General features: G+C 52.2%; 3 protein-coding genes across 6 annotated transcripts in view; 2 read left to right on the top strand and 1 right to left on the bottom strand.

Moving 5' to 3' along the window:
• The window catches only part of LOC123026061 (guanylate-binding protein 1-like), a 7,952-nt gene extending 5,508 nt beyond the window's left edge, over window positions 1–2,444 (bottom strand). The window contains exons 1-2 of the mRNA XM_044435296.1: window positions 2,414–2,444; window positions 1,297–1,353 (exon numbers count right to left, since the gene is read on the bottom strand). Of these exons, the coding sequence (XP_044291231.1) occupies window positions 1,297–1,353; window positions 2,414–2,444 (88 nt within the window). The remainder of the gene's footprint in view (window positions 1–1,296; window positions 1,354–2,413) is intronic.
• Window positions 1,872–13,807, top strand: LOC123025830 (guanylate-binding protein 1-like). Of its 2 annotated transcripts, XM_044434897.1 has the most exons (11): window positions 1,872–2,114; window positions 3,384–3,583; window positions 4,394–4,521; window positions 5,392–5,501; window positions 6,259–6,461; window positions 7,746–7,988; window positions 8,540–8,820; window positions 9,692–9,904; window positions 10,504–10,606; window positions 11,085–11,278; window positions 12,436–13,807. In XM_044434897.1, the coding sequence occupies exons 2-11, from the start codon at window positions 3,394–3,396 to the stop codon at window positions 12,646–12,648; spliced, it is 1,878 nt and encodes a 625-aa protein (XP_044290832.1). In that variant the 5' UTR covers window positions 1,872–2,114; window positions 3,384–3,393; the 3' UTR covers window positions 12,649–13,807. The 2 variants fall into 2 exon arrangements, with proteins under 2 accessions (XP_044290832.1, XP_044290833.1); XM_044434898.1 differs by lacking the exons at window positions 1,872–2,114; window positions 3,384–3,583; window positions 4,394–4,521 and adding an exon at window positions 4,932–5,097.
• Window positions 13,808–16,157: 2,350 nt separating this feature from the next.
• Window positions 16,158–25,854, top strand: LOC123025827 (guanylate-binding protein 1-like). Of its 3 annotated transcripts, none has more exons than XM_044434894.1 (11): window positions 16,158–16,255; window positions 17,963–18,229; window positions 18,997–19,124; window positions 19,365–19,474; window positions 19,866–20,065; window positions 20,515–20,757; window positions 21,058–21,338; window positions 22,529–22,741; window positions 23,002–23,104; window positions 23,948–24,141; window positions 24,862–25,854. In XM_044434894.1, exons 2-11 carry the CDS (start codon window positions 18,034–18,036, stop codon window positions 25,243–25,245), a joined length of 2,052 nt encoding a protein of 683 aa, XP_044290829.1. In that variant the 5' UTR covers window positions 16,158–16,255; window positions 17,963–18,033; the 3' UTR covers window positions 25,246–25,854. The 3 variants fall into 3 exon arrangements, with proteins under 3 accessions (XP_044290829.1, XP_044290828.1, XP_044290827.1); XM_044434893.1 differs by lacking the exon at window positions 16,158–16,255 and adding an exon at window positions 16,465–16,788; XM_044434892.1 differs by lacking the exon at window positions 16,158–16,255 and adding an exon at window positions 16,795–17,303.
• Window positions 25,855–26,015: the final 161 nt, after the last annotated feature.

Here is a 26,015-nt window from a genome sequence, read left to right as displayed (position 1 = left end):
GGACGGGCGGGCGGCGTTCCGGGAAACCAGCTCTTTCGGGGAAGGCTGAATGCGGGCCGTTCCGCCGCGTATCCCTCTCCACCCAAGCCGGGAACGCGAGCACTTCGTGGAGGACGCGTTTTCTTTTGCAGGGTGTTGGAAACGCCCCGTCCTTTCCCTTCTAGCTCTTCACTGAACGCGCGCTGAGAAGCTGCCCAGCAAACAGTGTCACGGATAGTAGCCGGCAAAGCCGCCCGTTCCCACTGGATCTCTCGAACCTGGGGATTCCCTTTTCTTAGGTTAGGGAGGGAACATTTAGGAATCGCTCAAAAGAAAAGGCAGTCCCCCCACCCCAGAATTAATCCGCATATCATTTGCAAATATGCTAATTCATTTGTTAGGATGTACATATTGGGGCTATTATGATAATTCAAAGTTGCAGTCTTCAGATTTGTGGAAGGCTGGCGAGGTAGGTGAGTGTAGTGCCCAGGTACTCTGGGTGGGCACAGCTCCTTCCACCACTGGCCCTTTAAACTGGATTTGGGCCAGGTAGCCCTTCAAACAGGACAGAGCGGGATCTGCTAGCAGCCCCTCCAGCAGAGGACTGCCTGGCCACCCACCTGTTTCCACACATTCACCTTGCACAGGTTTCCAGATATACTTGCAGTATGTTCTAAGAGGGAGTTTTTCTTCACAAGCACTCCCTGCGCATTAGGTTGGGCTGAGAGTCCGTGACTGGCCCAAAGCCTCCCCGTGGGCTGGGGCTTGAACCCAGATCGCCCGAGTCCTCAGGCGGGTGCTTGTGACCCTGCACCACACCAGCTCCTGAAGCCACATGCACAGTTCACTTGAGATAGCTGAGATTAGAAGACTAACCATAGCTAGGCCAGAGAATTTTAAGTGTTTTGATAAAACCACATTATCTTCAAGTGTGTTTGTGTGTTTCTACCATTTCATTGTTCTCTTAGAAAGAGACTTCGCAACTTTTTCCAGGACTCTGAAAACAAAGAATCACTCTGGACTTAGTCTTAGCATTCACTTCTCAAGCCCTTTATTCTCCATGATGGGAACAGAGGTTGTTTCTGAGGACCCGCAGCAGGTATCTGCACAGAAATAAAGAAACATTTGGAATCAGCTGCAACAGGCGTCCTGACCATCTGTTACCTTCACTCCTTGATGTCTTACTAAAGATGTTTTCAGTGTTGCAGTCGCCACTTCCCCAGAGAATTCCTTCCCAGCTTGTTGCCCTTCAGCTCGTTCTCTCCCAAAGAAGAACGAAAGCAAAACTTTTCAGCACACCTGAGCCTGTGCACCGACCTGGCTGGATTTGATGGAGGACAACCAAGCCACTCAGCTCCATATCCAGCCTCAGACCTGGAAAAAGAAGAAGGAAAGGAAAGGAAAGGAAAGGAAAGGAAAGGAAAGGAAAGGAAAGGAAAGGAAAGGAAAGGAAAGGAAAGGAAAGGAAGCTGCATGTCTGCTCTAGCGGAAAACCCAGACTGGACTTCCCACTGAGCAGAGCGAAGCGAGCGATGGGGCACGTGGAAATTTGTCGAAAGTGAAACTGGCTTCCCAGAAGTGGACAGTTCTCGGAAAGGAGGTGGTGTGGGGGGGGGGGGGGGGAGGGGGGGAGGCGAAATATAATCCTGACTGGTGCGTGTAGGGGGAAGCGCTCCCAGCAACCCTTGGTGGGCTTCCCATCCCAGCACTTTAATAGTAAGAGGATCGGGCGACCGGTCAGCGGAGGAGCACGCAGGGAAGGCGCTGTTCCGGCCGCTGTTTCCTCCCGTCTCTTGGGGTCGGGCTGCGGGTGGGCGTTGCTGCGCGGCGCTCCTCCTCCTCCTCCTCCTCGCGGCACGAAATGAGGAGGAGGAGGAGGAGGAGGAGCAGGGGATGAGGAAGGGTGTCAAGGATCCCATTCGCTCGGGGATCTCTTCGCTTCGAGGCCTCTCTTTGTGCCGGGCTGACCCGCTTGCTCTGGATCCATTCGGCCCCGCAGGAATCCGGGCACGAGGGGCTGTGCCGGACGCTTGCAGGCCGCCTCGCGGCGGGTGAGATCCCCTCCAGGACTGCGCGCCCGTTTCCTCGCAGGCGCGATCCAAACCAGAAGCTCGAGGGCATCGCAGAAGCTCTTGGTAAGGGCGCGAAGGAGACTTGCGCATCGCGAGGGAGTGGCACAATAGCGCCCCCCCCCGGGCAGACTCGGTATTTATTTATTTAAAGTTTTTATATACCGTCCCAATACTAAAAGTCTCTGGACGGCTTTCAAAGAACAAAAAATAAAACAAGCATATACAACAACCAGCATACAGCCCACTGCATCCAATAATGATGATAAAAACGGATAAAACCAATTAGCTGTTAAATAATGATTGATTGATTAATTAAAAATAATTAACTGTTGAAATAATGGGAAAGTTTGTTAACTTCCTACTGAGCTTCATGGCTCGCCAGGTTTCATGCATCGTGGCCCCTACAGGGAAAGCCCATGGGAAAACTCCAGCTATCGTTTCAGCGACAGGATGTGCCATGCGCAGGATTATTATTTTATTATTATTAGAACATTTCTATGCCTCCCCTTGCCGAAGCCTCGGGGCGGCTTACAACAATAAAATACAATACAAAAATAACAATATAAAATTACAATTAATAATATAAAATAAATAGAAAATATAAAAGATATAAAAGAAGTTATAAAAGAAAAGTTTTAAAAGAAAAGAAAAGAGAAGAGAAGAAGGATTGCCACGTGCTTGGCAGAAGTGCCCTGCGGACCTTCCGGGGAAGGAGAAGAGAGGTGGAGGCAAGGGATAAATTCTGCAAGCTGTTTACGGTTTTCCAGAATGTAATTTTTAATTGTGTGTGCTGTCTTGGGCTTGTTCAAGGGAAAGGGCGGGCGCCAACCCTTTGGGTGTCCGTCCGCAGGTGCCCACATCTTGAGCCAGCCTCCGTTTTAGGGCGTGCTCCCAGTTCAGAAGGAGCACTGGCGCAATCCAACTGGTGTAGCTGCGATGACCCATGAAATGTGAAGGCAGAATTCCAGGTCTAGCACAAACAGGGTTTTTTTTTTGACATGGAACCCATCCAAGTAAAAAGGATTTCCTGAAAGTAGGAAGTTTGACAGCCAGTGCCCAAAGAGTTTGAACAGATTAATGATGAGGAATGTTGCTACTTTGGATTCAGAAAGAGGCTGATTCTTAGCCTCTTCTTGATTCTCTCAGCTGGAGGTTCCATGTGGCTGCATTTTTTGTTTGGTGGGACTGCCGTGTACATCCCTCACTGCTGTTGCAGGATTTCCAGAGAACTCTTGTTAGGTATCTTGTTCATTTCTAATAAACATTTCAGCAAGTGTGGTTCTGGGGGGGGGGGGTCTTCCTTCCTCCTCACCTCAACTATTGTTCTTTCAGCCTGTGGGCGATGGCCTCCAAAGTCTGCATGTCGGCTCCCATGTGCCTGATCGAGAACAGGGGAAAGGAGTTCCGTGTTTGTCAAGAGGCCCTGCAGCTGCTCTCTGAAATCCACCAGCCGGTGGTGGTGGTGGCCATTGTGGGACTGTACCGCACGGGCAAGTCCTACCTCATGAACAAGCTGGCTGGCAAGACCTCAGGTGAGAGAGAGAGAGAGAGAGAGATGGAGTGGACCAAGAGAAAAAGGAAGAGCTGGAATATCTGGGGTTGGAGGGGAGAAGATGAATTCTGAAAGCAAAGGTTTTCTGTCCAAACTGGCATATTTGGGTGTGGTCATTGTGATGGAGGCTTCTATCCCTTTTCAAGGCAGAAAGTGACCTCTCTCAAGGCAGTGAATGTGTTCTGGGCAATGCTTTGGACCTAGTTCTCAGAACTGCAACCATGCCATCTGCAAATGCTTCGAGCTTTAATGAGCAGATTTTGACTCGTGTGCACATGTGTAAAATTCGATCCTCATCAGGCTATTTTTAATCTCAGGAAAATTAGAACAGCCCCTCCAAAGCAGTGCCCCTTTTTCCTTGCAGGGCTTCTTGTCCCCTGATCATGATCTTCCTTAAGTGCAGCTTTCTCTATCACCACATTTACCTTGGGGGAAACCAAGCTGTGGAATGCGCTCCCCAGAGAGGTCTGCTGGCACCGTCGTTATTTGTTTTTCGGCGCCAGGCCAAGACCTTTTTATTTAAACAATATTTTAACAACTGGTAATATTATTTATTGGTTTTAATTCTACAGCCAGGGTGATTCTAGATTTTATGTATACTATTTTTATGTTTATTTATTGTGTGGAAGCCGTCACGAGGCTTATGCGAATGGGATGGCATACAAAAACTCCAAATAAATAAAAAAGGAGATGGCACTTTCCAAACAGGGGCAAGCACAGCTCCTGCTACAGGGTCGTTTCTGGCTCATCCGTGTACGGACATGTAACACATGGTTCTCGGCACATGCAGGTTTTCTGCTGGGCTCCACGGTGCAAGCCAGCACCAAGGGCATCTGGATGTGGTGCATTCCCCACCCCAAGCAGCCCGGCCAGACCCTCGTCCTTCTGGATACGGAGGGGCTCGGCGATGTGGAAAAGGTGAGCTCGAACTTTTGGATGTGGGGGAAGGATGCTTCACCTGTTGGCAGGAGCCCTGCTAGAAAAAAAGGGTGGCACCCACAAGCGCCCCTCTGGCTTGGCAATGGCCACAATGACTTTGTCGCCATAAGCCTTCCAGAGGTGCTGTACTGCAGCTCCCATCACCCCCAGCCAACATAGCGCCTCTCTGTTCTCTAGTCCAACATTTGTGGAAGGTGCCAAATAGGTGCCGGTCCAGACAGATAATGTCGCTGTGGAATCAGCAAGCGCATGTGTCTGGCACTGAATGTGTGATTCCAGCAGACCTTGATAAGGCTGTTTGGGTGTTTCTCCTGGCGGAGCTGCCTTATCGACTCCATCACTTGCCAGCCCTGCGGCTGCTTCGACAAACACGGACTGACGTCTGCCTTCTTCCGTCTTTTCACCACTTCTGCGTCGTCCTCTTCTTCTCGCAGCTCGTTAGCTGCCCAGGGCATGCAAACGGGGAGGTGGAGCTTACAGTTTTGCAGAGAGGGGGGTTGTTCTCGGCCTGCTCAGATGAATTCATCTGATTCTGTGGAGGAGGAGGAGCGGCAGGTGGGCAGGCACTTTGGCAGTTTCATGGCTACCTGCTGAATTTGCTCAGGTGGAGTGTGAGAAACGGCCCACCTCGGAAAGGGAGGGAGGTTTTTCAGGGTGGGTGGGTGGGGGAGCTGATGCAGGAAGTGCTCCTTGACTCAGGAGAAGCCAGGAGACCGATGGCAAGGTCTCCCGCCCTCCCAACCCCTAGTCCTCAAGCAGCAAGGGCTCCCCGAAGGTGGAGTCCGAAGCTTTCCTGAAAGGGAGGGAGGTTTCCGTTTGAAGCCCCAGGACATCTTTTTCTTTCCGTAGGGCAACCCCCAGAATGACACCTGGATCTTTGCGCTGACCCTGCTCCTGAGCAGCACCCTGGTCTACAACAGCATCGGCACCATTGACCAGAATGCCATGAACCAGCTCCAGTATCCTTCAGAATAACGTGCTCTCCAGGGGAGGGAACCACCGCTGTGGGTCAGACCAAGCAACGGCTCGCCTGGAACGAGTGCAGGAGTCCTCGCTTAGTGGCTTGACCCAAAAGGGAGCCTGCAGGGCCCCAATCTAGACTGAATCCACTACACATGTGTAGGAGAGGAGTAAACGGTTTCTGCCTCAGCTGCTTCTGTTCCACATATGCCTCACCTTCCTTCCTCTTGCAAGGAACGCCAGGTGGCTTACAAGGTGTTCTCCTCTCCAGTTTATCCTCACAACAACCCTGCGAGGTAGGTTAGGCTGAGAGTGGGTGACAGTGACATTCTTGGCTGCGTGGGGACTAGAATTTGGATCTCCCCGTTCCCAGTCCATCTCTCTAACCACTAGACCACACGTGTCCTCATGCAGTGGCTTTGGCCTTGCAGTAGCACTGAACTTGAGAGCCAGTCTGTGCCTGGAGCTGCCACCATCTCCTCACAGCTGGTGTGGAAGGAATGCTGCTGCCTGCCCTCCAAGGTTGGAAGAACAGCCTTGGAAAGGCTGAGAAAGGAGGGGTTGTTCCCATGGAGAGGGAGGAAGTCACTGAAGAGGACAGGATAGGAGCTGCCTGTTGTTTCCCCTGCCCTCCCTCTTCAGAACGCTTCAGGCGGAGGGGCAAAAAGGCCCATCCCACAGAAACTGCGGGGCTCCATAGACAGGGGACCAAGTTCCAGGTCGGGACAGCTGTTCTTCCTGAACCAGGCCGACAAGCTACGTGGCGGAGCTGACTGAGCTCATCCAAGCAAAAGCCCCTTCCATGGTGAACAAGGAACAACTGGACGACTCGGCTGAATTTGTTTGCTTCTTCCCGAACTTCATCTGGGCCTTGAGGGATTTCACGCTGCTGCTCGAGCTGGATGGACACCCCATCACTGAAGATGAATATCTGGAAAACGCCTTGAAATTAAAGAAAGGTGCCGATGACTGATGCGCAGGAGAGAGCAGTATGCCCTTGCGGCTTCCTTTCCTTGCTCTTCTCCCTTGGTGCTGGCGGTGGCTAGCACAGAACTGCAGGGGGCAGCCTTTGGATGCAGGCCAATGTCTTCCACCCTTCCTACGCAGAAGCCCCTAAACTCGAGGGTTTACCTGCATCCGGAGCATAATGCAAAGTGTAGCAACAGCACTGTTGGCATTTCATTGATATGGTCATTTCTGGCTACCTAGACAAAGGTGAGAGGGGGAGGAGGGAAGCTGCAGCCCTGCTTGGAAGTGGCATAGGCCACCAGCCCCAACACAAACATTTTCCTCCTCTTTGAGGTCAATTTGCAGCCCTGCAGAGTCGGTATAGTTCTTCCTGCAAGGGAGGTAAAGCAGGGGCTTGCTGTCTGTAATCCCAGCTTCAAGAAATCTTACATGTCCCTCTCAAACCATTTCATAGGATTGTACTCTGACTCAGTTATGTGACACATCCGTGCTCTCTTATTCAGCCTGGCCTAAGGTGGCTGCAGACAATAATACAGAGTAAAAACTTTGATTGGATTGTTTATTTATTTGACTGGTACTAGCTTTTCTACCAAAAATGGTGCTCGAGGTGGTTAACATTTCACTGCTATAAAAATAGACCATGAGTTGAATTCCTGCCTCCATGAAGTAGCAAAAATACACCAACCTACCAGCAAGCAGTTTTACTAAGACCAGTTTTAGCATCAGAAACCAGCTGCCTGGGACATCTGCAGATGAACTTCTGTTGGCCTCTTCCTCTTGGGCTTGCTTTGGGCAGGGGTGTTCACCTCTAGCCCATCTTCCCTTTGAAAGGTAGATCTCTAGCAAAGCCAGTTGCGTTTCAGGAATATGGACCCTGATGTTAAGTGCTGGGTGATTAGGCAGCATGGAGAAGGCTTGGTTTGTGAATGAATGCATGTGACCAGCTTCCGGCCAACTGTCCGTTCTTGAAGTGACTGACCCAGACAAGAGGCAGGAGGGAGGGAAAGAAAGTAAAATGGAAGGGATGTGTCAGTATGTTTCTGGTATATGTATGCTTATACTCTTACCAGTATACGGTAAGCATGAAGATTAGATGGGTCTACATAGTGTGCAAGGAGGCCACCTCCATTGAGATACGAAACGACGACCTTGTCTGAACCCGTCTCTTTTTTGTAGGGTTTCTTCCTTTTGTAGGGCTGGCTGGTGTCTTTGCACTGGCAGCTGCCCTTCCAGATTCACCTGCAAGTGACCCCTCCATATCTTGTTCCCTCCAGGAGACAGCCAGGACATCAAGCTATTCAACCTGCCACGCAAATGCCTCCGGATGTTCTTCCCCACCCGGAAATGCTTCATCTTTGAGCGCCCCACCTCCAGGAAGAACCTGCCTCGGCTGGGGGAGATGAAGGAGAGCGAGCTGGACCCCGACTTTGTGGAACAAGCAGCCCAGTTCTGCAGTTACATCTACGGCACGTCCAAGGCCAAGACCATCCCCGGCGGGCACGTTCTCAATGGCCGCTGTGAGTCCCTCTAGCTTGGACTGCGCTCTGCTACCTCCATTGAGCATGACGATGAAGAGTGTAAATATTACATTACAGTTGTATCCCATCTTCTTTCCTCTTGCAATCCTCTTCATTTTATCCTCTCAACGACCTTGTGAGGTAGGTTAGGCTGAGAGTGACTGGCCCAAAGCCACCCAGAGGGCTTCATGGCCACTGAACTAGCGCTTGGATTTCCCAAGTCCCAGTCCAACACTCTAACTACTGTACTAAATTCCCTGTCAATTTCCCAAGAATGCATTCTTGGATCTTTCCTTTTTCTCTGCCTCCTCCCATCCTCTCATTTCCAGACAGGTTGAAGCTCTTCTGCACAAGGATTTGTGGCTAAGCTCAGGCCATAAATCCCTCTTTCCGGACCATTCTGGCACTGGTCAAAAAAGCACCTGCTCCCCAAGGTTCGAGCCTTCTTTTAGGGAAAGCCCTGAACACTTGATTCTGCCCTGCCCTGCGTTCGCATAAATCCAGGAAGCTGTGTGTGCCCCCGGATAAGTATAGCGCTTGTCTCCCCGTAGTGCTGGCGATGCTGGCGGAGACCTACGTGGACACGCTCCGCAGTGGGAAAGTGCCTTGCATAGAGAATGCAGTGCTGGCCTTGGCTGAGATCGAGAACTCGGCTGCGGTGGCCGATGCTACGGCCCGCTACGTGGAGCTGATGGAGCAAAGGCTGAAACTGCCCACAGAGACGCTGGAGGAGCTGCTAGAGATCCATGCCGGGTGCGAGGAGGAGGCCCTCCGGGTGTTCATGGCTCGAGCCTTCAAAGACGACACACGCCAGTTCCAGGTCGAGCTCAAGGTAGGTTGCCCCTTGAGCTTTCAGTTCAGATTATGAATTTCCGGGTTACGAACAACCTGCCCTTACAAATGCACAGACTGCCATAAACTCTGTATGAATATCTGCAGCCCAGGCTGGTCATCTTTTCTTTCTCGAGGGCCGCGTGAGGACTATGATGCAGAATTCTGGGGCTGCAGAAGGAATTACAGCTCCATATCATAATTGCAGTGGATTACAGTGTCCACAGTGTGTTTCTTTATATACACATTGAAATGTTTAGTTAACCATTAAACAAGGGAGAAAACACACGGGGTCTCTGGAGAGATTACAGGCACCTCCTTCTCCAAGCACAGCCCAGGAACAGTGATGGCTCCTCCGGGGTGGCCAGTCCTTTTCCTTCCTCTCAGTCCTGCCCAGAAACACCCCCATGTGACTCCCGCCGGACCCTCCCTGCTTCTTGGAATTGGCAAGCTGAGCCCCTTGCACCCAAGCCCACAATCTCTCCCTAGCGCGCCCCACCTGCTCCTGCTGATGGGTGCAAAGGTTGCCTCTGTAGCTGGTCCAGTACGGCGGGGGGGGCCCAGGTGTGCCCAGCAGCCTAACCCTCCTTGGCTGACCCCACCAAGGTCCTGGAGCTCACCTGGTAGGTTCTACCTCCATAGTAAAAACATCAGAGGTTGCTGTTGACTCATTCTCCATGGATAAGTGGTCCTGTGAACAGGTTGCAGGACAAAAATGAGAGAGAGAAGTACACAGTACTTCAGCTTTATAACTATACAACTTTATATCGTGGCTCAGCCAGAAGTCCTCCTGACACAGAGGAAGCGTTCTCTCGGCTGAGAATCAGCTTGAGCGGTGCCTCAGATGCGATTCGTGTGTCCTGTCTTGCCAGCAAACCCTGGCGGAGAAGAAGGAGGACTACTGCTTTAAGAATGAGGAGGCCTCTTCTGAACGCTGCTGGGCGCTGCTGAGGTCGCTGTCTCAGGAGCTGGAAGGCAACATCAGAAAGGGAACGTACTCCCAGCCTGGCAGCCACGAGCGTTTCCTGAACGACCTGGACAAAGTGGAAGAAAGTTACCACCAGACACCTAACAAAGGAGTGATGGTGAGAAAAAGCTGGGGCCATTGTTATGATGCGGGGTCAGATCCGTGACGTTCAAAAGAGCCACTGGATTAATCATGTGCATAGTATGCCGTGGAGCTTGGCTGACTGGACGGCAGAGGCCCAGGAATAGGAACAGTGGGGTGAACAGGAGGGTTTCCCGTGCCGATATATGAAGTTTGTCTTCTGCCTAGTAGAAAAAGGGGTCATACCCAGTTAACCAGCCTGACAGCCGATTGCCTTATTCGTTTAGCCACATATTTATATGCTGCCTATAACTGCCACAATGGCCTTCCTAGACAGTCCTAACAACATCTTAAAACCTATTAAAATGGAATAAAACAGCAATACAACAAGCGATATAACAAGGCCACCAGCATTCCCAAGGGCTAAGTATTAATTTTTTAAAAAAATTAGGTCTTTGCCTGGCACCGAGAAGAAAATAAAGACATCGCCAGGTGAATTTGCCCGGGGAGGGATTTCCAGAGAAAGGGAGCAGCAGTACAAAAGGCCCTTAGCTTAAGTATTTCGGCTGGCCAGCCTGGTGAAATCTTTTCTCACTCATTTCTGAGTCTGTTGACCATTGAGGCATCTTTCTGCAGGCCAAGGCCGTTCTGCAGCAGTTCCTCCAGGGCAAGGAGAGCGTAGGCAAATCCATCCTGCTAAGCGACGAAGCCCTTGAGAAGAAAGAGAAGGACATCGCAGGTAAGGCTTTGCAAGGGTACCTGTGAGGACATTGCTGCTGCTTTTCACCCCCAGGACCATGAGCTTAAAATTGTAGTAAAAGAATATCAGAGGAAGCGTGAACAACGCGTTGCATGCAACCACGTAACGACGAGGATGTCTCCTCAGAGACGTCACGTCAGAATGGTTTTGCATGCTGCCAAGGACACAGGAATGGGCCTGGTTGGCATGATCTCTGCAGCCCAACATGGCTTATTTAAACCAGGAATGGTGCGTGGTGCGTGTTGGTGGCCGTGTTTAATATTCACCCAGTTCAGGCCAGTTTGTTGTGATTTCCCTGTCTGAAGATGTTGCTGGCACCCTTGGCCACTGCCCACCAGGGAGCGCCAAGAACCTCGCCGGCCCCGTAGCCCTCTCTTGCTCCAGCCCCAGCCTCCTCCACAGCCATGACGCAGCCATCCGAGCATTCTCTGTCTCTCTCCCCATCTCTCTCGGCCAGAGGCAAAGGCACAGGCAAAGGCGGCAGAGCTCCAGCTGGAGCTGCAGAAGCAGCAGGAAGCTGTACTCCAAGAGAAGCTGCTAGATGAGCAGCGGAGTCACAATATGCACATCAAGGAGCTGCAGGAGAAGATGGAGAGCGAAAGGAAGACGCTTTTGGAAGAGCAGCAGAAGATGATGGATAGCAAACTCAGGGTAACTCTCCCTGGCCCAGCTGGGGCTCGTCTCGTTTTACGAGAAGTGGGGTATCACTGCTAAAAATAGGGAGCTATGCTAGGGGAAGCTGGCTCTTGATGACTCTTGCTGCACACAATCCCAGGGTCGGTACTTAATTGGAGACTCCATTCCAGGTCAGGCATACCTGCGAGGTGAAGGGAGGTGAGCTGTAAGTCAACCTGGTCACGCCCCGCTGTGCAAGGAAGCTTTTCGGTTGCAGGGACAGACACTGCACTCTAAAATGTCTCCTGGAGTGCTGGGCAACTAGGTTTCCAGGTTCAGTCACGATTATTAAAGCCACAACCAGCCCTGCTTAATAAGCAGCACTTCCCAAGCTGCTGGTCCAACTTGGGATCTAGGATTTGGTGTGCAAGGAGCTGGATGCCTTCTTTGCGTTGGGACTTCCGTCATCAGTGTCATTATGGAGGTGAATATCTTTTTGTGGCACACGGAGAAAGAAGGCTTCCCTTTCCTGCATGTCGGAAGAGCCCCAAAAGGAGCCGAGGGCTGGGTTTGCAGGTTGGATTTACCTTCCCTTCCCATCTTGCATTCCTTCTGCATCCCCGGTGCGATTAGATCATCCATTGGCAGTGGCCCCCGCCTGCGTTCCTCTCTCCCAGTTCCACCCCACTCCACGCACCTTTGGTGGAAGGGAGTCTTCCCCACTGATGCCCATTTCTAAATCCCATGAGGACTTTGTCTCCCCAGGGGTGCTTCGCATCTACATGAAGCCACTGGGAGCTCCCACAAGGCCTCTGTTGCTCTGTCACGTCTAAGACAGGAGAGGCCGTGCGTGTTCCAAGCAAGTTTCTGAATGGGCTAATAAACCAAGCCGTCATTCCTGGTAAGACGGAATATGCACGGGTGGCTCCCACTTCTGGAAATCGGTTTCTCACCCAAGTCGAGCAGGCCTCTTGCTGCAGAAATTACCTTTCCAGCAAGCACATGAGAAAAAGGCCAGTGGGAGTATTTCTGTGCCCCCCCCCCACACACACATTTCTAATCTTTGGGTGCTGTGGGAGCCCCTGGCAGGACTCGGGCACCTTCCTCACTGGCAATGCTCTTGAGTGCAACGTATGCCAAACAGCCCAGCTTTGCGCTTGATTCAGCAACCGTAACAGCTTCTCTCCTTCCAGGAGCAAGAGGCTTTCCTAAAGGAGGGATTCCAGGAGGAAGCTGACCAGCTGCAGAAAGAGTTGAGGCAGCTGCAGAAAGAGAATGAAGAGCGCAAGGCGCCGTCTTGGTTTGGCACTGCACTGGGGGCTATAGTAGATCTTGGATCACTTTTGCTGCCAAGCAAGGGCCGCCGTCATGTTAGGAAGTTATCTGACAAATTAAGGAAGTGGTAGAGACAGGAATGTGTTTCTTGCCCTTCTTTTTCCCTGTACTGTCAATGCTCACAACGCAGTATTATATTATCATTATTATCATTACCATTATTATTATTGTTGCTGGTGCTGCTACATTTATAAACAGACCATTAGCCCATATAGCTCTGTGGGCAGTGTACAATATAAAACATAGTAAAAACATATACAGTAACAGAGTGTACATTTTCTTATAGAGCTAACATTTAAGAGACATTCTCCACATAAATCTTCCTAAAATTCATTAAATCATAATAAAAAACAAGTATAAATGGCTTAGGACATACATTACGGCTCTTAAAGAAAAGAATATATGCATGGAATGTTTGCACACATCCGAGCATCTTCCTAGCACACATTTTGGTTGAGAAGCTCTTGTTGAAGTGCCCACCCTCTTATTTAAAGCCATGCAGCTAATGTCCTTGGCCTCTTCAACTTCTTCCTTTTTAGCTGGCTTAAATTAGTCCTTATAATTTTCCACCTGACTTGCTAGCCTGAAGAATCGCCCCTGCGGCTGCCTCTGAAGATGGTCTGCACGTCACCTGATTCAAAACCAAGCAGCGCGGTTATTAACAAGGACTGGCCCTAAAGGTCCTATCAGGCTAACTGCACTGGCCACCTGCTACTGCCCGGGCCCAATTCAAAGCACTCACACTAACACATAAAGCATTAAACAGCTTGGGACCAGGATGTCTAAAGGAAAACCTGTCTCCCTATCTTCCTGCCAGACTGCTCAGATGTTCAACCGGGGGGCCCCTTCCTGAATCACCCCCCAAATGAAGGGAGGGAGGAATTAGCTAGAGAAAGGGCTTTCTCATCTTTGGAACTCTCTTCCGAAAGAGGTGCCACTGGCACCCTCATTACTCTGATTTTGCTGCCAGGTAAAAGCTTTTTATTTATTGTTTTTAGAATCATGCTTTTATTTGGTTTTTGCTGCTGGTTGTGTTGTTTCTTATATTGCTGTTTATTATCTTCCTGGTTTTGCAATTTATATTAGTTGGATTTGATGTGATTTTTAGATGTCACTGTTTTATTATATTTGCATTATGTTGTTGTTGTTTCTTGTAAGCTGCCCAGAGAGCCCTCAGGCTATAGGGCAGCAAACAAACACAACAAATATATAAATACACACAGGAAGGGATTGCTGCCTTTGTGTTAATTCCAATTTCTTGTATACACCTAAAAATGTCATGTGTAAAGTTCGTCTTTCGGACCAGGCAGGACATTTGGCTTGATGCTGCTAAACAAAACCAACAGTTGGAGATAAGCCCCTTCATTTCCTAGGCATGTCAATCACATGCAAACTTCATGTTGAGAAACAAGATACAAATGACACACCACAGAATGGAATTAGAAACATAGAAACAGAGCGAGTCAGAAGGGGTCTCCCGGGCCATCTAGTCTGACCCCCGGCTCCAGCCGGCTCCGCTCACGACATGCCCACCATGTGCACGTCCAGCCTGTCCTTGAGCACCCGCACCGATGGGGCCTCAACAACCTCTTGTGGAAGCCCATTCCACACCCTCGGGGTCCTGACTGTCAGGAAGTGAATTAATTTCATAAAGAAAGAGAGAAGAACAGCAAAAGAAGACTCTTGCCCAGTATCTGCAACATTTCTATTACCTGGATATTCTCTTTTACAGCCAACTACACCATTTTGCAAAAAAACTACTTCTTAGCCAACAACTTTCTCTTTCTTTGCTTAGCTTCTACAGCTTCGACTGCCAAAGCTCTCTGGCTGACTTGCAACAGTGTATACCAACAATACAATAAAATACAATTTTATTTTACAATTGCCCTACAATCGTATAAAAATCCAAACATTTTCACCAACGAAACAATTGAGAATGGCAAACGTGTAGCTGTGAACTCCAGCTCTTCTTGCAGTTTCCTCCAACAGCAGGATCAACAATCACACCACAAGTTCAGCAGTGTGTTGGCAACACACACACAGCTCCTGCCCGTGTGTTGATGGGAGCAAAGCAGTCTGAACCCATCGTGCTGATTTTGAAATCCCCGCATTTGCTACCAGTCAGCTGTTGTTGTTGTTGTTAGTCGCGAAGTCATGTCTGACCCGTCGCGACCCCATGGACAACACTCCTCCAGGCCCTCCTGTCCTCCACCGTCCCCCGGAGTCCACCCAAGCTCACACCCACTGCTTCAGTGACTCCATCCAGCCACCTCATCCTCTGCCGCCCCCTCCTTCTCTTGCCATCTATTGTTCCCAGCATTAGGCTCTTCTCCAAGGAGTCCTTCCTTCTCATCGGGTGGCCAAAGTATTTGAGATCTTCAGTATCTGGCCTTCTAAAGAGCAGTCAGGGTTGATCTCTAGGGCTGACTAGTTTGATTGCCTTGTGGTCCAAGGGACTTGCAGGAGTCTCCACCATCACCACAATTCAAAGGCCTCAATCCTTCGATGCTCAGCCTTCCTTATGGCCCAACTTTCATAGCCATATATTGCAACTGGGAAAACCATCGCCTTGGCTATACGCACTTTTACCGGCAGGGTGATGTCCAGTAAGCTACAGGTCCCAATTCAGGGTGTTAGTGCTATTGTACCTAACACCAAAGTAGCTCAGGATCCAGGTACCCTAAGGACCACCCCCCCCCCCCCCCCAGTACTGACCATTCCAGCTGGGGAGACTTGGCTTGTTCACTGAGGACTAGAAACCACATAACCAACAATTTCATCTCCACTCTGCTGTGATGGTAGAGTACACCATGGATGGTATGGAGAGGGGCTTTTATACCAACCAGCTTGAATAACCCCTTCAGAGAACTCAAGTCTCTCCTCAAAAGGGAGAGCGGAGGTGAGAGCGACCCTTAACTCACAAAAAGGGGCAGGGTCATGCACGTCCCCTTTCTGGCCTGGTCATCTTTGCTCTGTTTGCCCTCATGCTCTTTGGCACGGCCCGCATTCGGCCCTTTTTCAGGAGCCTCATCCCGCCTGCCAAAGTGCCTGGCGATGGAGCTGGGGTGCCACAACGGATTTAATCATGTCGCATCATTTTTCGCTCCACTTGGCGCCCAGGTTGCCGTGAAGAAAGCTGCTGCGAGGATGCAGCTGCAGAGTCCGATTCAGTCTTACCAGACTGACCCTGACCAGGACGGTGGGTCTGGACAGGCGAAAGGAACAGGTGGGCGAGGCCTTAGATGATTGAAGTCACACATGTGGCCATGGAATCAGGATCTGTGCGTGTGTGTGTGTGTACGGTGTTAAGGTTTGGCTCTGAATCACACACCTCTGGGTTGAAGTGGTTGGCATATTTCTGTTTTGCATGAAGCAGCTTTTTACAAAAGCAAAACCAAAAATAAAAAAAAATCCTGGGTCTTACTGCTTTGCAAAGTGAGAATTACACCTCTTTGTATTGCAGAGGGTGGAGCACGTCAGCAGAGATGCCAAAACTGTACCCACTGATGACATTAAAAGAGAGTTTGGCACAGCAGGGAGCCCTAGATTCTAGTTCTGGCCTCCCTCTCACTGCCTGCAGAGGGAACCCTTCCAGCACCAAGAGTCTGCGCAGCAGCAAAACCGTCTTCTGGGACAACCAAAGTTGCAAGCCTCTTTCCAACCGACGACAATGAAACGGTAAAAATAAACAAGCACGCACGTCCCCCACCCCATGGAAAAGGAAGCGCTGCTCGCATTCCTGCCTCGGGCGGAGGCCCGTATTCAGCCTTCCCCGAAAAGAGCCGGTTTCCCGGAACGCCGAGCCGCCCGGCGGTTTCGCTTTCGCTCCTGCAGCGCCTTGCACTCCGCCTGACTGCGGCCGCCCCTTTGCGCCCCGTCCGTCCGTCCGGGCGAGGCGAGGCTCCCGCGTCTTTTGCAGCGGTTCCCTTAAGCCCGATCCTTTCTCGGGCAGCGATGGGGCGGCCCTGCGCAAAACTCGACCGTTTGCACCTGTCCCGCGTAGGCGAGGCTTAAGGACTTCCGGTTTCCGCGCAGAACGAGCCGCAGCGGCGCAGCACAGGAGGCGAGGCGAGGAGGCGAGGCGAGGCGGGAAGGCTTGCGCGTCGCACTTTCCCTCGCAGGACGCGCGGCCGGAGAAAAGCTGAGCTCCCTCCGGACTCGGGCTCGAAAAAATTAGCATATCTGCAAAGGATATGCGGATTAATTCTGGGGTGGGGAGACTGCCTTTTCTTTTGAGCGATTCCTAAATGTTCCCTCCCTAACCTAAGAAAAGGGAATCCCCAGGTTCGAGAGGCCCAGTGGGAACGGGCGGCTTTGCCGGCTACTATCCGTGACACTGTTTGCTGGGCAGCTTCTCAGCGCGAGTTCGGTGAAGAGCTAGAAGGGAAAGGACGGGGCGTTTCCAACACCCTGCAAAAGAAAACGCGTCCTCCACGAAGTGCTCGCGTTCCCGGCTTGGGTGGAGAGGGATACGCGGCGGAACGGCCCGCATTTAGCCTTCCCCGAAAGAGCTGGTTTCCCGGAACGCCGCCCGCCCGTCCGCCCGGCGGTTTCACTTTCGCTCCTGCAGCGCCTTGCACTCCGCTGCTACAGCGCCCCTTCCGTGCGCTCCTCGCTCGCGCAGGGAGCCGATTCTTTTGCCGGCGAGGCGAGGCGAGGCGATCCTTCGCACCGGAGCCTTCAGCCCTCAGCCCGACTCTCTCTGAGGCTCTCCCCGGACGCGGAGGCAGGTGTTCCTCTGGCGGGCAGGCGGGCGGGCAGGTGGGGGGCGCGGGCGGGGAGCCTGGCCGGCGCGGCCCCAGCAGGAGCAGGCGAGGCACCGGGCCGACCCGAGGCGGGAGTGGGAAGCGCCGCTGGGCAGCTCCGGGTGCGCTGGGATCCAGAGGAAGGAAGAGATGCGCGCAGAGGGGGGAGCGGGGCGTTTGAGTTGAGGGGAAAAGGCGTCGGGCGGGGGCAGGAGGGGGGCCCTGAGGGACGGAGCCGGCCCAGCCAGGGCTCGGGTGCAGCGGGGTCCCGGGCTGGGATTTCAGCAGGTGCCCAGGACGGGAGGGGCGCGGACGGGGGGCCTCCGTGGGGCTCGGGCCACAGAGCAGCCTCCCCGGCTCATCAGAAAGAATCCGCTGAGCTTCGGCTGGCCTGCGAGACCTTCTCCGTGTGGGGCTTGAACAAGGGGCTCTTTCCCTTTCACTTCCCGCCTTTTGCCTGTGAAGGAAACCGACCGGCACTGCGGTGAGCTGTGCTTCCAGTAATTGTGTCTTTCCGAAGGCTGCAGTCCCCTGCACACTGACCTGGGAGCAAGTGTCGTTCACACAACCGAGTTCGGAAAGAGGCGTTTGGACTGCCGAGCAGCTCTCACCCCCCCTCGCTTTCGCGGTTTCTCCCCAGGCGCCCAGTTTCCGCCTTAGCAAGAGGCTCGGCCGCTCCTGCCCCGAAGACCCACTCCTGGCCTGGGCACGATGCCTCCAGAACGCACCTGCATGGCAGCCCCCGCCTGTCTGATCGAGAACAGGCCTGACGGGACGCTTGTGGTCAACCAGGAGGCCGCGAGGGTGCTGGCGGCGATCCACCAGCCGGTGGTGGTGGTGGCCGTTGTGGGGCTGTACCGCACGGGCAAGTCCTACCTCATGAACAGGCTCGCAGGCCAGAGCAGAGGTGAGCGGCTGCAGAAAGGCCACCGGTGGCGGAAGGGGAGGGTGGGGCAGCTGCTGGGGGCGGCTGGGGAGAGCTGGGGCCGGGGCCGGGGCCGCCCCTGGGCTCTTCTGGCCGGGCTGGGGGGAGGCACGGGGAAGAGCGTGTCAGAATGAGCGCAAGGTGTGCACAGAGCCCACAGCTTTACCTGCCGCGTTATGGAGTGCGCCCTCCGGATGAAAGGCCTCAGCCCCGAGCGGCTTGCAGAGTGAAGTGCAGCAGAGGCCAAAGGCTAGGCAGGAGCAGCAGCGGCTCAGCACAAGCGAGCCGAGTGCGTTGGGCTTGGCTGCTTTTCCTCCAGGATTGGCAAGGGCCTGCTTGGCTTGGGGGCGGCCCGGGAGCCTAAGCCAAGGCAGAGGCTTGTCCCTTCGGGCGGGGGGGGGCAACCGGCAGCTCCCCAGATGCCGGGCGTGCATCTCACAAGCCCTCAGCCTTGGCCTTGCTGGCCAGCACCTCCAGAGAGCAGCAAGCCGCCCGGCCGTGGCTGGCACCCTCATCCCAGCAGGGTTCCTCGGAAGCAAGCCCCACTGGGTCGGATGCAGATTCCGCATGGCTCACCGTGGGCCCAGCAAAACGAGCCGGTTCTGCCTTGCTTCCTTCCCCACTCAGTTTGGCGCTGCTGCCAGGCGGCGGGAGGTGGGCGGGAGGGACCCCGAGGAGCCGGGAGCGGCCCTGGGGCCCAGCCGGGCCCGTGTGTGGCCCGGCCTGACGCCCCGTGTGTTGCTCCCCAGGCTTCCGCTTGGGGGCCACGGTGCAGGCGCTGACCAGGGGCATCTGGATGTGGTGCCGGCCGCACCCCTGCAGGCCTGACCACACGCTGGTGCTGCTGGACACGGAGGGACTGGGCGACGTGCAGAAGGTGAGCGGGGGGAGGGCGGCAGGGCGAGGGGGGGCCGGCCGGGGAAGCCACGACCTGCGGGGGCCCCGCTTGCCGGCTGGGGCGGAGCGCACGTGGCCCTCCGCTCCTCCAGTCCCTCCCGAAACGGGCTCAGCGGCCTCAGCTCCCACAGCCTGCGCTCAGTGGGGCAGCCCCCCGTGTTGGGGGCGGGGGACGCGAGGCCCGAGGAGACGCCTGCCTGCCTTCCTTCCTTCCTCGCAGGGCAACACGGAGAACGACGCGTGGATCTTCGCGCTGGCCATCCTGCTGAGCAGCACGCTGGTGTACAACAGCATGGGCACCATCGACCAGCACGCCCTGGAGAAGCTGCAGTATCCTGGGGCGCCAGGGCGGTGGGGGGGGCCGAGGCCGCTCCGGGGGCCGGGTGGCGGACAGGTCTGGGGCTGTGCGGGGAGGGGCTGGTGCAGGAGCCTGTGTGGGCCCAGGGGGCAGGCGGCCGTGGGACGGGGCTCCGTGTAGGGGGAGCGCCCTGTGCACGGTTTAGGGCCACCGTGCGAAGAAGGCCTTGGGTCAGAAAGACCGGCCAAGTGGCTGCTTTTGGCTGCTGCAGGGAAAGTGCCCTCTGCGCATGCTCAAGGGCGGCCTTGTTGCCCCAACCAGGCCAAGGGTGCAAAACGGTCCGAGCACGTGCATGACCTTTGCGACGGTCAGATTGCAAAGCCCAACAACAGTGCTGGAATACCTTTTCTAAGCAAATCCCAGGTATGTGACGGAGCTGACAAAGAAGATTAGAGCCAAGGCGTCCTCTGAGAATCACGCAGAGGAGGAGAATTCTGCAGAATTTGTCCGCTTCTTCCCAGCCTTCATCTGGGCTGTACGGGATTTCACGCTGCAGCTGGAGATCGACGGACGGCCTGCCAGCGAGGATGACTACTTGGAGAGCGCCTTAAAATTGCAGCGAGGTAGCTACGAAATACCCTGCATCCCTTATGACGGAGGAGGCAGATTGTCCCCCTGGCCTGCTTCAGAGTAGCTCCTTCCTTCTCCTGAACCCTGAGCCCTTCCAGCGCCGAGTGTCCCTACCAAGTGAAGTGCAGCAAGGGGCTACGGACGACGGGATCTTTCCAGTGGTGGCCCCCTGGCTGCGGAAAGCCCTCCCCAGGGAGGCTCACCAGGCACCACTTTGATGGCAGGCCGAGCCCTCTGATGTGCCGAGTACTTCAAATGTGCCACATTCAAGCTGTTTTTATTCTGTGTGATGTGTGGTTTCGTGCTCAGTTAGTGTGCTGTGGACCATTTTGAATGCCTTTAGTTCATGCGATGCCCTAGCCGGAAAATGCAGTTTGGGGGGGGGGGGCTGTCACCATCACCGCGCAGCCCGTCATCCGCCGTGTGCCCCTTTCTCGCCCAGGCGACACGGAGCAGGTCCGGAAGTGCAACATGCCGCGCCTCTGCATCCGCCAGTTCTTCCCTTCGCGGAAGTGCTTCACGTTCGACCGTCCCGCCAGCAAGAAGAAGCTGGCCCGGCTGGAGGAGCTGGACGACGAGGAGCTGGAGGAGGACTTCTTGCAGTCCGCGGAGCGTTTCTGCCGATACATCTGGGAAGGATCCCGCCCCAAGACGATCCCCGGGGGCCAGACCGTGACCGGAGCGAGTAAGAGCAGTTCCTGCAGCGCTGGGGGCTCGAGGCCTGGCGGGCTCCTCTCTCCCGCCCGAGCGCTGGCGCCTCGCTTCTGAACACCAACAGACACGTGGGTTCCCCCAGGCTGCATCATGGGGAAGCCGTTCGATTGTGTCCCCGTCTGCAACATCCACAGATGCACCACATGCGTGGCCTGGACTCTCCTGCTAACATGGACATACACTTAAGGGTGTCTGGGGTCCACCGAAGCATTGACTCTTTGCTTGGGGGGACTAATTAACCGTGTTTGATTCCCGGATCCTGTTTTTCCAGTGCTTACGCACCTGATGCACACCTACATCGATGCGATCAACAGCGGTGAGGTGCCCTGCTTGGAGAACGCCGTCCTGGCCCTGGCCGAGAGGGAGAACACAGCTGCTGTGCGCGAGGCCCTCTCCCGCTACGAAGAGCGCATGGCGCAGCGGCTGGAGCTGCCCACGGACACGATCGAGGCGTTGCTCCGGGTGCACACTGAGTGTGAGAGAGAGGTGATGGCGGCATTCCTGGCCCGTGCATTTGGGGAAAGCATTCAGAAATTTCAAGCAGAACTTGTGGTATGTTTCCTTTTGAACCTCTTTGCTCCCTGTCTGATCACCTGTTCTTAAAGAGACTCTCCGAAGTGTCAAAATATACAGAAATCAGTCTCCAGGGCAGCTTTATTGCTTATAGATACTTGTGTTAATAGTGACGGTATTTATATTGTCCATTATAATAAATACTATTTTACCCACCTTTGAAAAGAACCCCAATATTTTCTGGAGAGCAGATCAGCAGTGACCTCAGTAGGCAGATGAAAAACCCACAATGCACAGCGGTAAAGAAAAAGTAAAGCTGGAATTGGAAATCAGAGTTTACAGTGGTATTTAACATTAAATAGGAGGAACCTTCTGAAAATGGGCAAAGTGGCAAACGTCATAAAAAGGAACAAAATGCAAGCTTTCTTTGACAAAAGTCAGTTCAGTATTCCTAGGCAAAGAGGCAAAATCAAGCAGGAAGTCTTGCCTAGTGGTTAGCTCCTTTCAACTGGAAGTCAGAGTTTCCCAAAGAAAATCTCTTTTTGCAATGCCTGTGGATCAACTTTAAATTCAAGGAAAACACAGTCAGGAGGAGGAGGAGAAAAAAATGAACCATTGAAGGACATAAACTGAATAAGGAGGCAGTCGTGGAAGACTTAGTGCCACATCCAAATGCAGCATTTCCAGTTAGAAAGCTCAGACTGGGAATGTGAACTAGATGGAGAGGGATTGGAATGTGGCAGGAAAGGTGCAAAGGCATTGTCTGGGGATGTGAAGGCCATGCCAGAATCTGGCTCCCTTGCGTTCGCTGGACTTCTTGCTCACGCTTGGCCCTGACTGGGAAGTGAGCCAAGCCAAGATCTGGTCTACAGCTTAGAAATGCTAGCAGCTACTTTGCACGAAACATGTAATGCACGTAATTCTTTGTTCGCACAAAGTTTGCAGAGCCCACAAGTCACACGTGTGGAAGCAGACACTTAAGTCAATTTCAGTCCAGTTGAAATTTGCGCTGTAGGTTGGATGTCATTTTAGCATGCCTTTCTGTGACTTACAAAAACATGGATTATTTTGTTTCATGGGTTTAAAAAAATAAAATCGTTGGGCTAAGGTATTGCCAAACTCTGGATTTGGAGGGTTTCCCCACTTGTACAACTCTACCAGCGAGGAAGACTTTTTGCCATTGTTAACACAGTGTAATTCTGACGTTTCCTCTTGTTTTGCTTGGGCAGCATAAGCTGATTCAGAAAAAGGAGGAATTCTGCAAGCGGAACGAGCAGGAGTCATTAAGCCACTGCTCTGCTGTGCTTAAGGATCTTGCCCAGGAGTTGGAAGTTGGGATCCAAATGGGAGTCTACTCTGTGTCTGGTGGCTACAAACTTTTTCTGGAGAAACTGCATGGAATCGAAGAGAAATACCTCCTGGTGCCTGGCAAAGGGGTTCAGGTAGGGCCGTGCCCAGCAGTTTATCAGCAACACTGAGCTTGGCGGGACTTAAGTTTGAGAAAATATGCAAAGGATTGCCCTGCTTAACCTGGTTTAAGAGGCATTTCCTCTAGGAGAGGCGCTTGGGATCGTGCGCATCCATTTCTCAGCACCCCTGCAAACCCCCGGGACTGACTGCGTGTTGTTCTTCATTCCAACATGGAATCAGGGTTGCTTTCCCCGTTTTCCACCCCTAACCATTGCTCCCAATTCCTTATCAGGCTGACAAGGCTCTTGAAGAGTTCCGGAAATCCAAGGCAACGGTGTCAAAGACTATTCTTACGATGGACAAAGCCCTGACCGACAGGGAGAAGGAAATCGAAGGTGCAGATCTGGTCAAACAGGCTGATATGTTTGCTTGCTTGTTTATTGCACTTCTATCCCGCTCCGTAGCCCACAGACTCTCTGGCCAGTTTACAAATTTAAAGAATTAAACAATTATTAAGATAATCATAATTAGATAAAACAGTAAAAGATAAAACCAAGATAACAGGATCAACAATGGCAGCAACTCTAATCAAATTAACCTATGGCGCAGCAACAACGATTATTATGTTATATTAATTATTAATAATAATCACAGCAGTATTAAAACTAACCCACATCAATTATATTCTTATTTAGTTATTAATATAAAATTTCAGAGAAAAGCATGGATATCCATCCTCAGAGGTAACTTTAAAATGCTGAGGTTTTCTCAGATGTGACTTTAGTCAGGAGCAGAGGTCATCTTTACCCATTTCTTTCCTTTTTTAAAATAAGTTTTCCTAAATTATGTACCTTTCTCAGACATAGGTCCCATCTGCTTTCTTTAGGCGGAGTATAATGATTTTCGCTAATGAGCTATATTTAAAGAACAAGTTGATGAAATAGCATTCCTTCCTGGAGGGATTTAATAAAGTCCAAAGAAGAATTGGCTATATGTTGTTTCTCGATGCATGCAAGTGTTTTCTTGCAGGGAAAGGGGCATGTCCATCTACCAGAATCATGGGTCTTAGAATAATGAAAAAGGAATCTTTTAAATCCTTTACTCATCCTTGCGACAACCCAGCTCTCTTTGTTGCGCCTGCCGGGCTGAGCGATCATTTTCAGGTGCTATAAATCACACGTGTGGAACGAGAGTTCTGACTGCCCGCATTCACCCTGCCTCTTTCTCCTCTGCACCAGCCCAGCGCGCTCAGTCCGAAGCAGCCATACTTCAGCAGAAGCTCCTGGAGCAGGAACAGGCCAGGCTGACCCAAATGCTGGATGACCAGAAGCGAAGCCATGAGGAGCAGCTGCAGCTGCTGAAGGAGAAGATGGGGGAGGAGAAGGAGAGGATGCAAGAGGAGACCGAGAGGATGATCCAGCACAAGCTCAAGGTAAGGGGTGCTCAGCCCGATGTTTGCATGTTCAAACACATGTCGTCATTTTTTGGTTTTCTGGTGTTTGTAAGCCTTCAGAAACTTCTAGTATTGGGACAGCATATAAAAGTTTTAAATCAATCAATCAGTCCATCAATCTTCGGCCCCCTGAGCCAAACCTGCCCTCAGACAGCCATCCCTGATTCCCCCGAATCCTTGTCTGTGGCTCCCTCCCACTCATGGCTCTCTCAGTCCAGGCCACAAAACTGGAAAGCTGAGTTGCAGAAACATGCTTCTTAAAACAGCAGAACTGGAGGGATCAGTAAATGGGACATGAGATGGTCCTGCTTGCTTTGGAAGTTGACACCCCACTGTTTCCACTGTCAAAGCTGCACCCAGGGTGCTGTATATAGATTTTAAAAGGAAACGATATTTCATAGTGCTGTTAGTGACAATAAACCTTGAGGCGGCAGCTCTAGGCAGAAGAGAGCATCTTTCTCTTTCAGTCACCCACATGCCAAAAAATGCATTTTTGTGTCTAGTTGGCCAAGCTGATGATGTGGCTTGAATCCATCTTATTTTTATTTATTTATTCAAAATATTTTTACCCTGTCCTACACGGAAATCATCCTAGGAAATCATCCTGGTCTCAAGCCGTATGCTTGTAGTTGTTTTCTCCCTCTGCACCTGTCCCCTCCAACAAATAGTCTTTTTGTTTGTGTCCCTTTCCTTTTCCAGGAACAAGAGCAACTGTTAAAAGAAGGATTTCAGGAGAAGGCCAGAGCAATGGAAAATGAAATCCGATCCCTCAAGGAAAATAAGAAGTCTTCCGTCGAGCTTGTGCTAAATACACTGATCCCACCTTTGCTTGCTCTGGGACAGCAGGCTATGCAGAACTACATGATGTATAGTCTTGCGAAGCCTGCCAGTGCTGTGGAGGAGCCGAACCGTTCCAGGCTGGACGGAGACAACCGACCTGTTTCCAGAAAGGATGCAGACAAGATCACCGTTTCCAAGCCCGATGCAAGCAGGGCCAATGTTTGCAGGGCTGCACAAAGACCACCAACACAGGGTTCAAAGAAATTGCCCCAATTTGGGGAGGGGAGAGGGTCTCAGGTTTGAATGTATTTTCAAATGCTTTCAAAAACGCAGGGACAGCTCTTTGGCCTAGAAGATAAGGGGGCTGTTTTAACGGGAAATCACAGGGGTCTCTCCCTTTTGGGTGGGTGGGTGGGTGGGTGTCTTTCTCCTTGCTTCACAACTTGCATGCGGGCATATATATGACTGTCCAGCGCTTTGGTCCTCCATGGTTCAAGCAGCAGCTTGCTTTTTCGTTCTGGTGTATCTGATTCTACTTTCAGCTTATGAAGGTGTGCAGTTTAAACCCTAACCTGAAATAAAACAACTCCCATGCTGCAAACATGCAACTCAGTCCAGGTAGGCAGGCAGAGAAGGGTGTGGGCAGGTTTGCCCTGAAGGATTCCCTCCTGCTGTACAAATGTTACAGCCTAAAACACAGGATAAGAAAAATGTCCTGAGGCGTCTCTGGTTGGCCTGTGCAATTCTAAATTGCTAGTGGGGGATTCAGTCCTCCCTCTGAATCTAGGGCTGGGTTCACACAATATGAAAGAGAGCCAGTGTGGCGTAGTGGTTAAGAGCATGGGACTGGGACTCAGAGGATCTGGGTTCGAGTCCCCGCTTGGCCATGGAGCCAACTGGGTGACTTTGGGCCAGTCACAGTCTCTCAGCCCAACCTACCTCACAGGGTTGTTGTTGTGGGGATAAGATGGAGGAGGAGAGATAATGTAAGCTGCCTTGAGCCCTTTGTAGGAAAAAGGCAGGATATAAATAAAAATAAAAAATAAAATAAAAATAAAATAAAATAAAAGACA

Source organism: Varanus komodoensis, unplaced genomic scaffold (assembly GCF_004798865.1).
Source record: "Varanus komodoensis strain SLA01 unplaced genomic scaffold, ASM479886v1 scaffold29_1, whole genome shotgun sequence".
NCBI classification, from domain to species: domain Eukaryota; kingdom Metazoa; phylum Chordata; class Lepidosauria; order Squamata; family Varanidae; genus Varanus; species Varanus komodoensis.
The sequence above is the reverse complement of the archived record's forward strand: the minus strand, read 5'-3'. Positions and strand labels throughout refer to the sequence as shown.

Bases quoted from the DNA above. Each gene is read 5' to 3' on its own strand.
- LOC123025830 (XM_044434897.1), top strand. From the start codon at position 3,394: ATGGCCTCCAAAGTCTGCATGTCGGCTCCCATGTGCCTGATCGAGAAC. The intron at 3,584-4,393 runs GTGAGAGAGAGA...CGGCACATGCAG, and splicing joins GCTGGCTGGCAAGACCTCAG to GTTTTCTGCTGGGCTCCACG. The intron at 9,905-10,503 runs GTGAGAAAAAGC...ATCTTTCTGCAG, and splicing joins CACCTAACAAAGGAGTGATG to GCCAAGGCCGTTCTGCAGCA.
- LOC123025827 (XM_044434894.1), top strand. From the start codon at position 18,034: ATGCCTCCAGAACGCACCTGCATGGCAGCCCCCGCCTGTCTGATCGAG. The intron at 22,742-23,001 runs GTAGGGCCGTGC...ATTCCTTATCAG, and splicing joins TGCCTGGCAAAGGGGTTCAG to GCTGACAAGGCTCTTGAAGA. The intron at 24,142-24,861 runs GTAAGGGGTGCT...TTCCTTTTCCAG, and splicing joins TGATCCAGCACAAGCTCAAG to GAACAAGAGCAACTGTTAAA.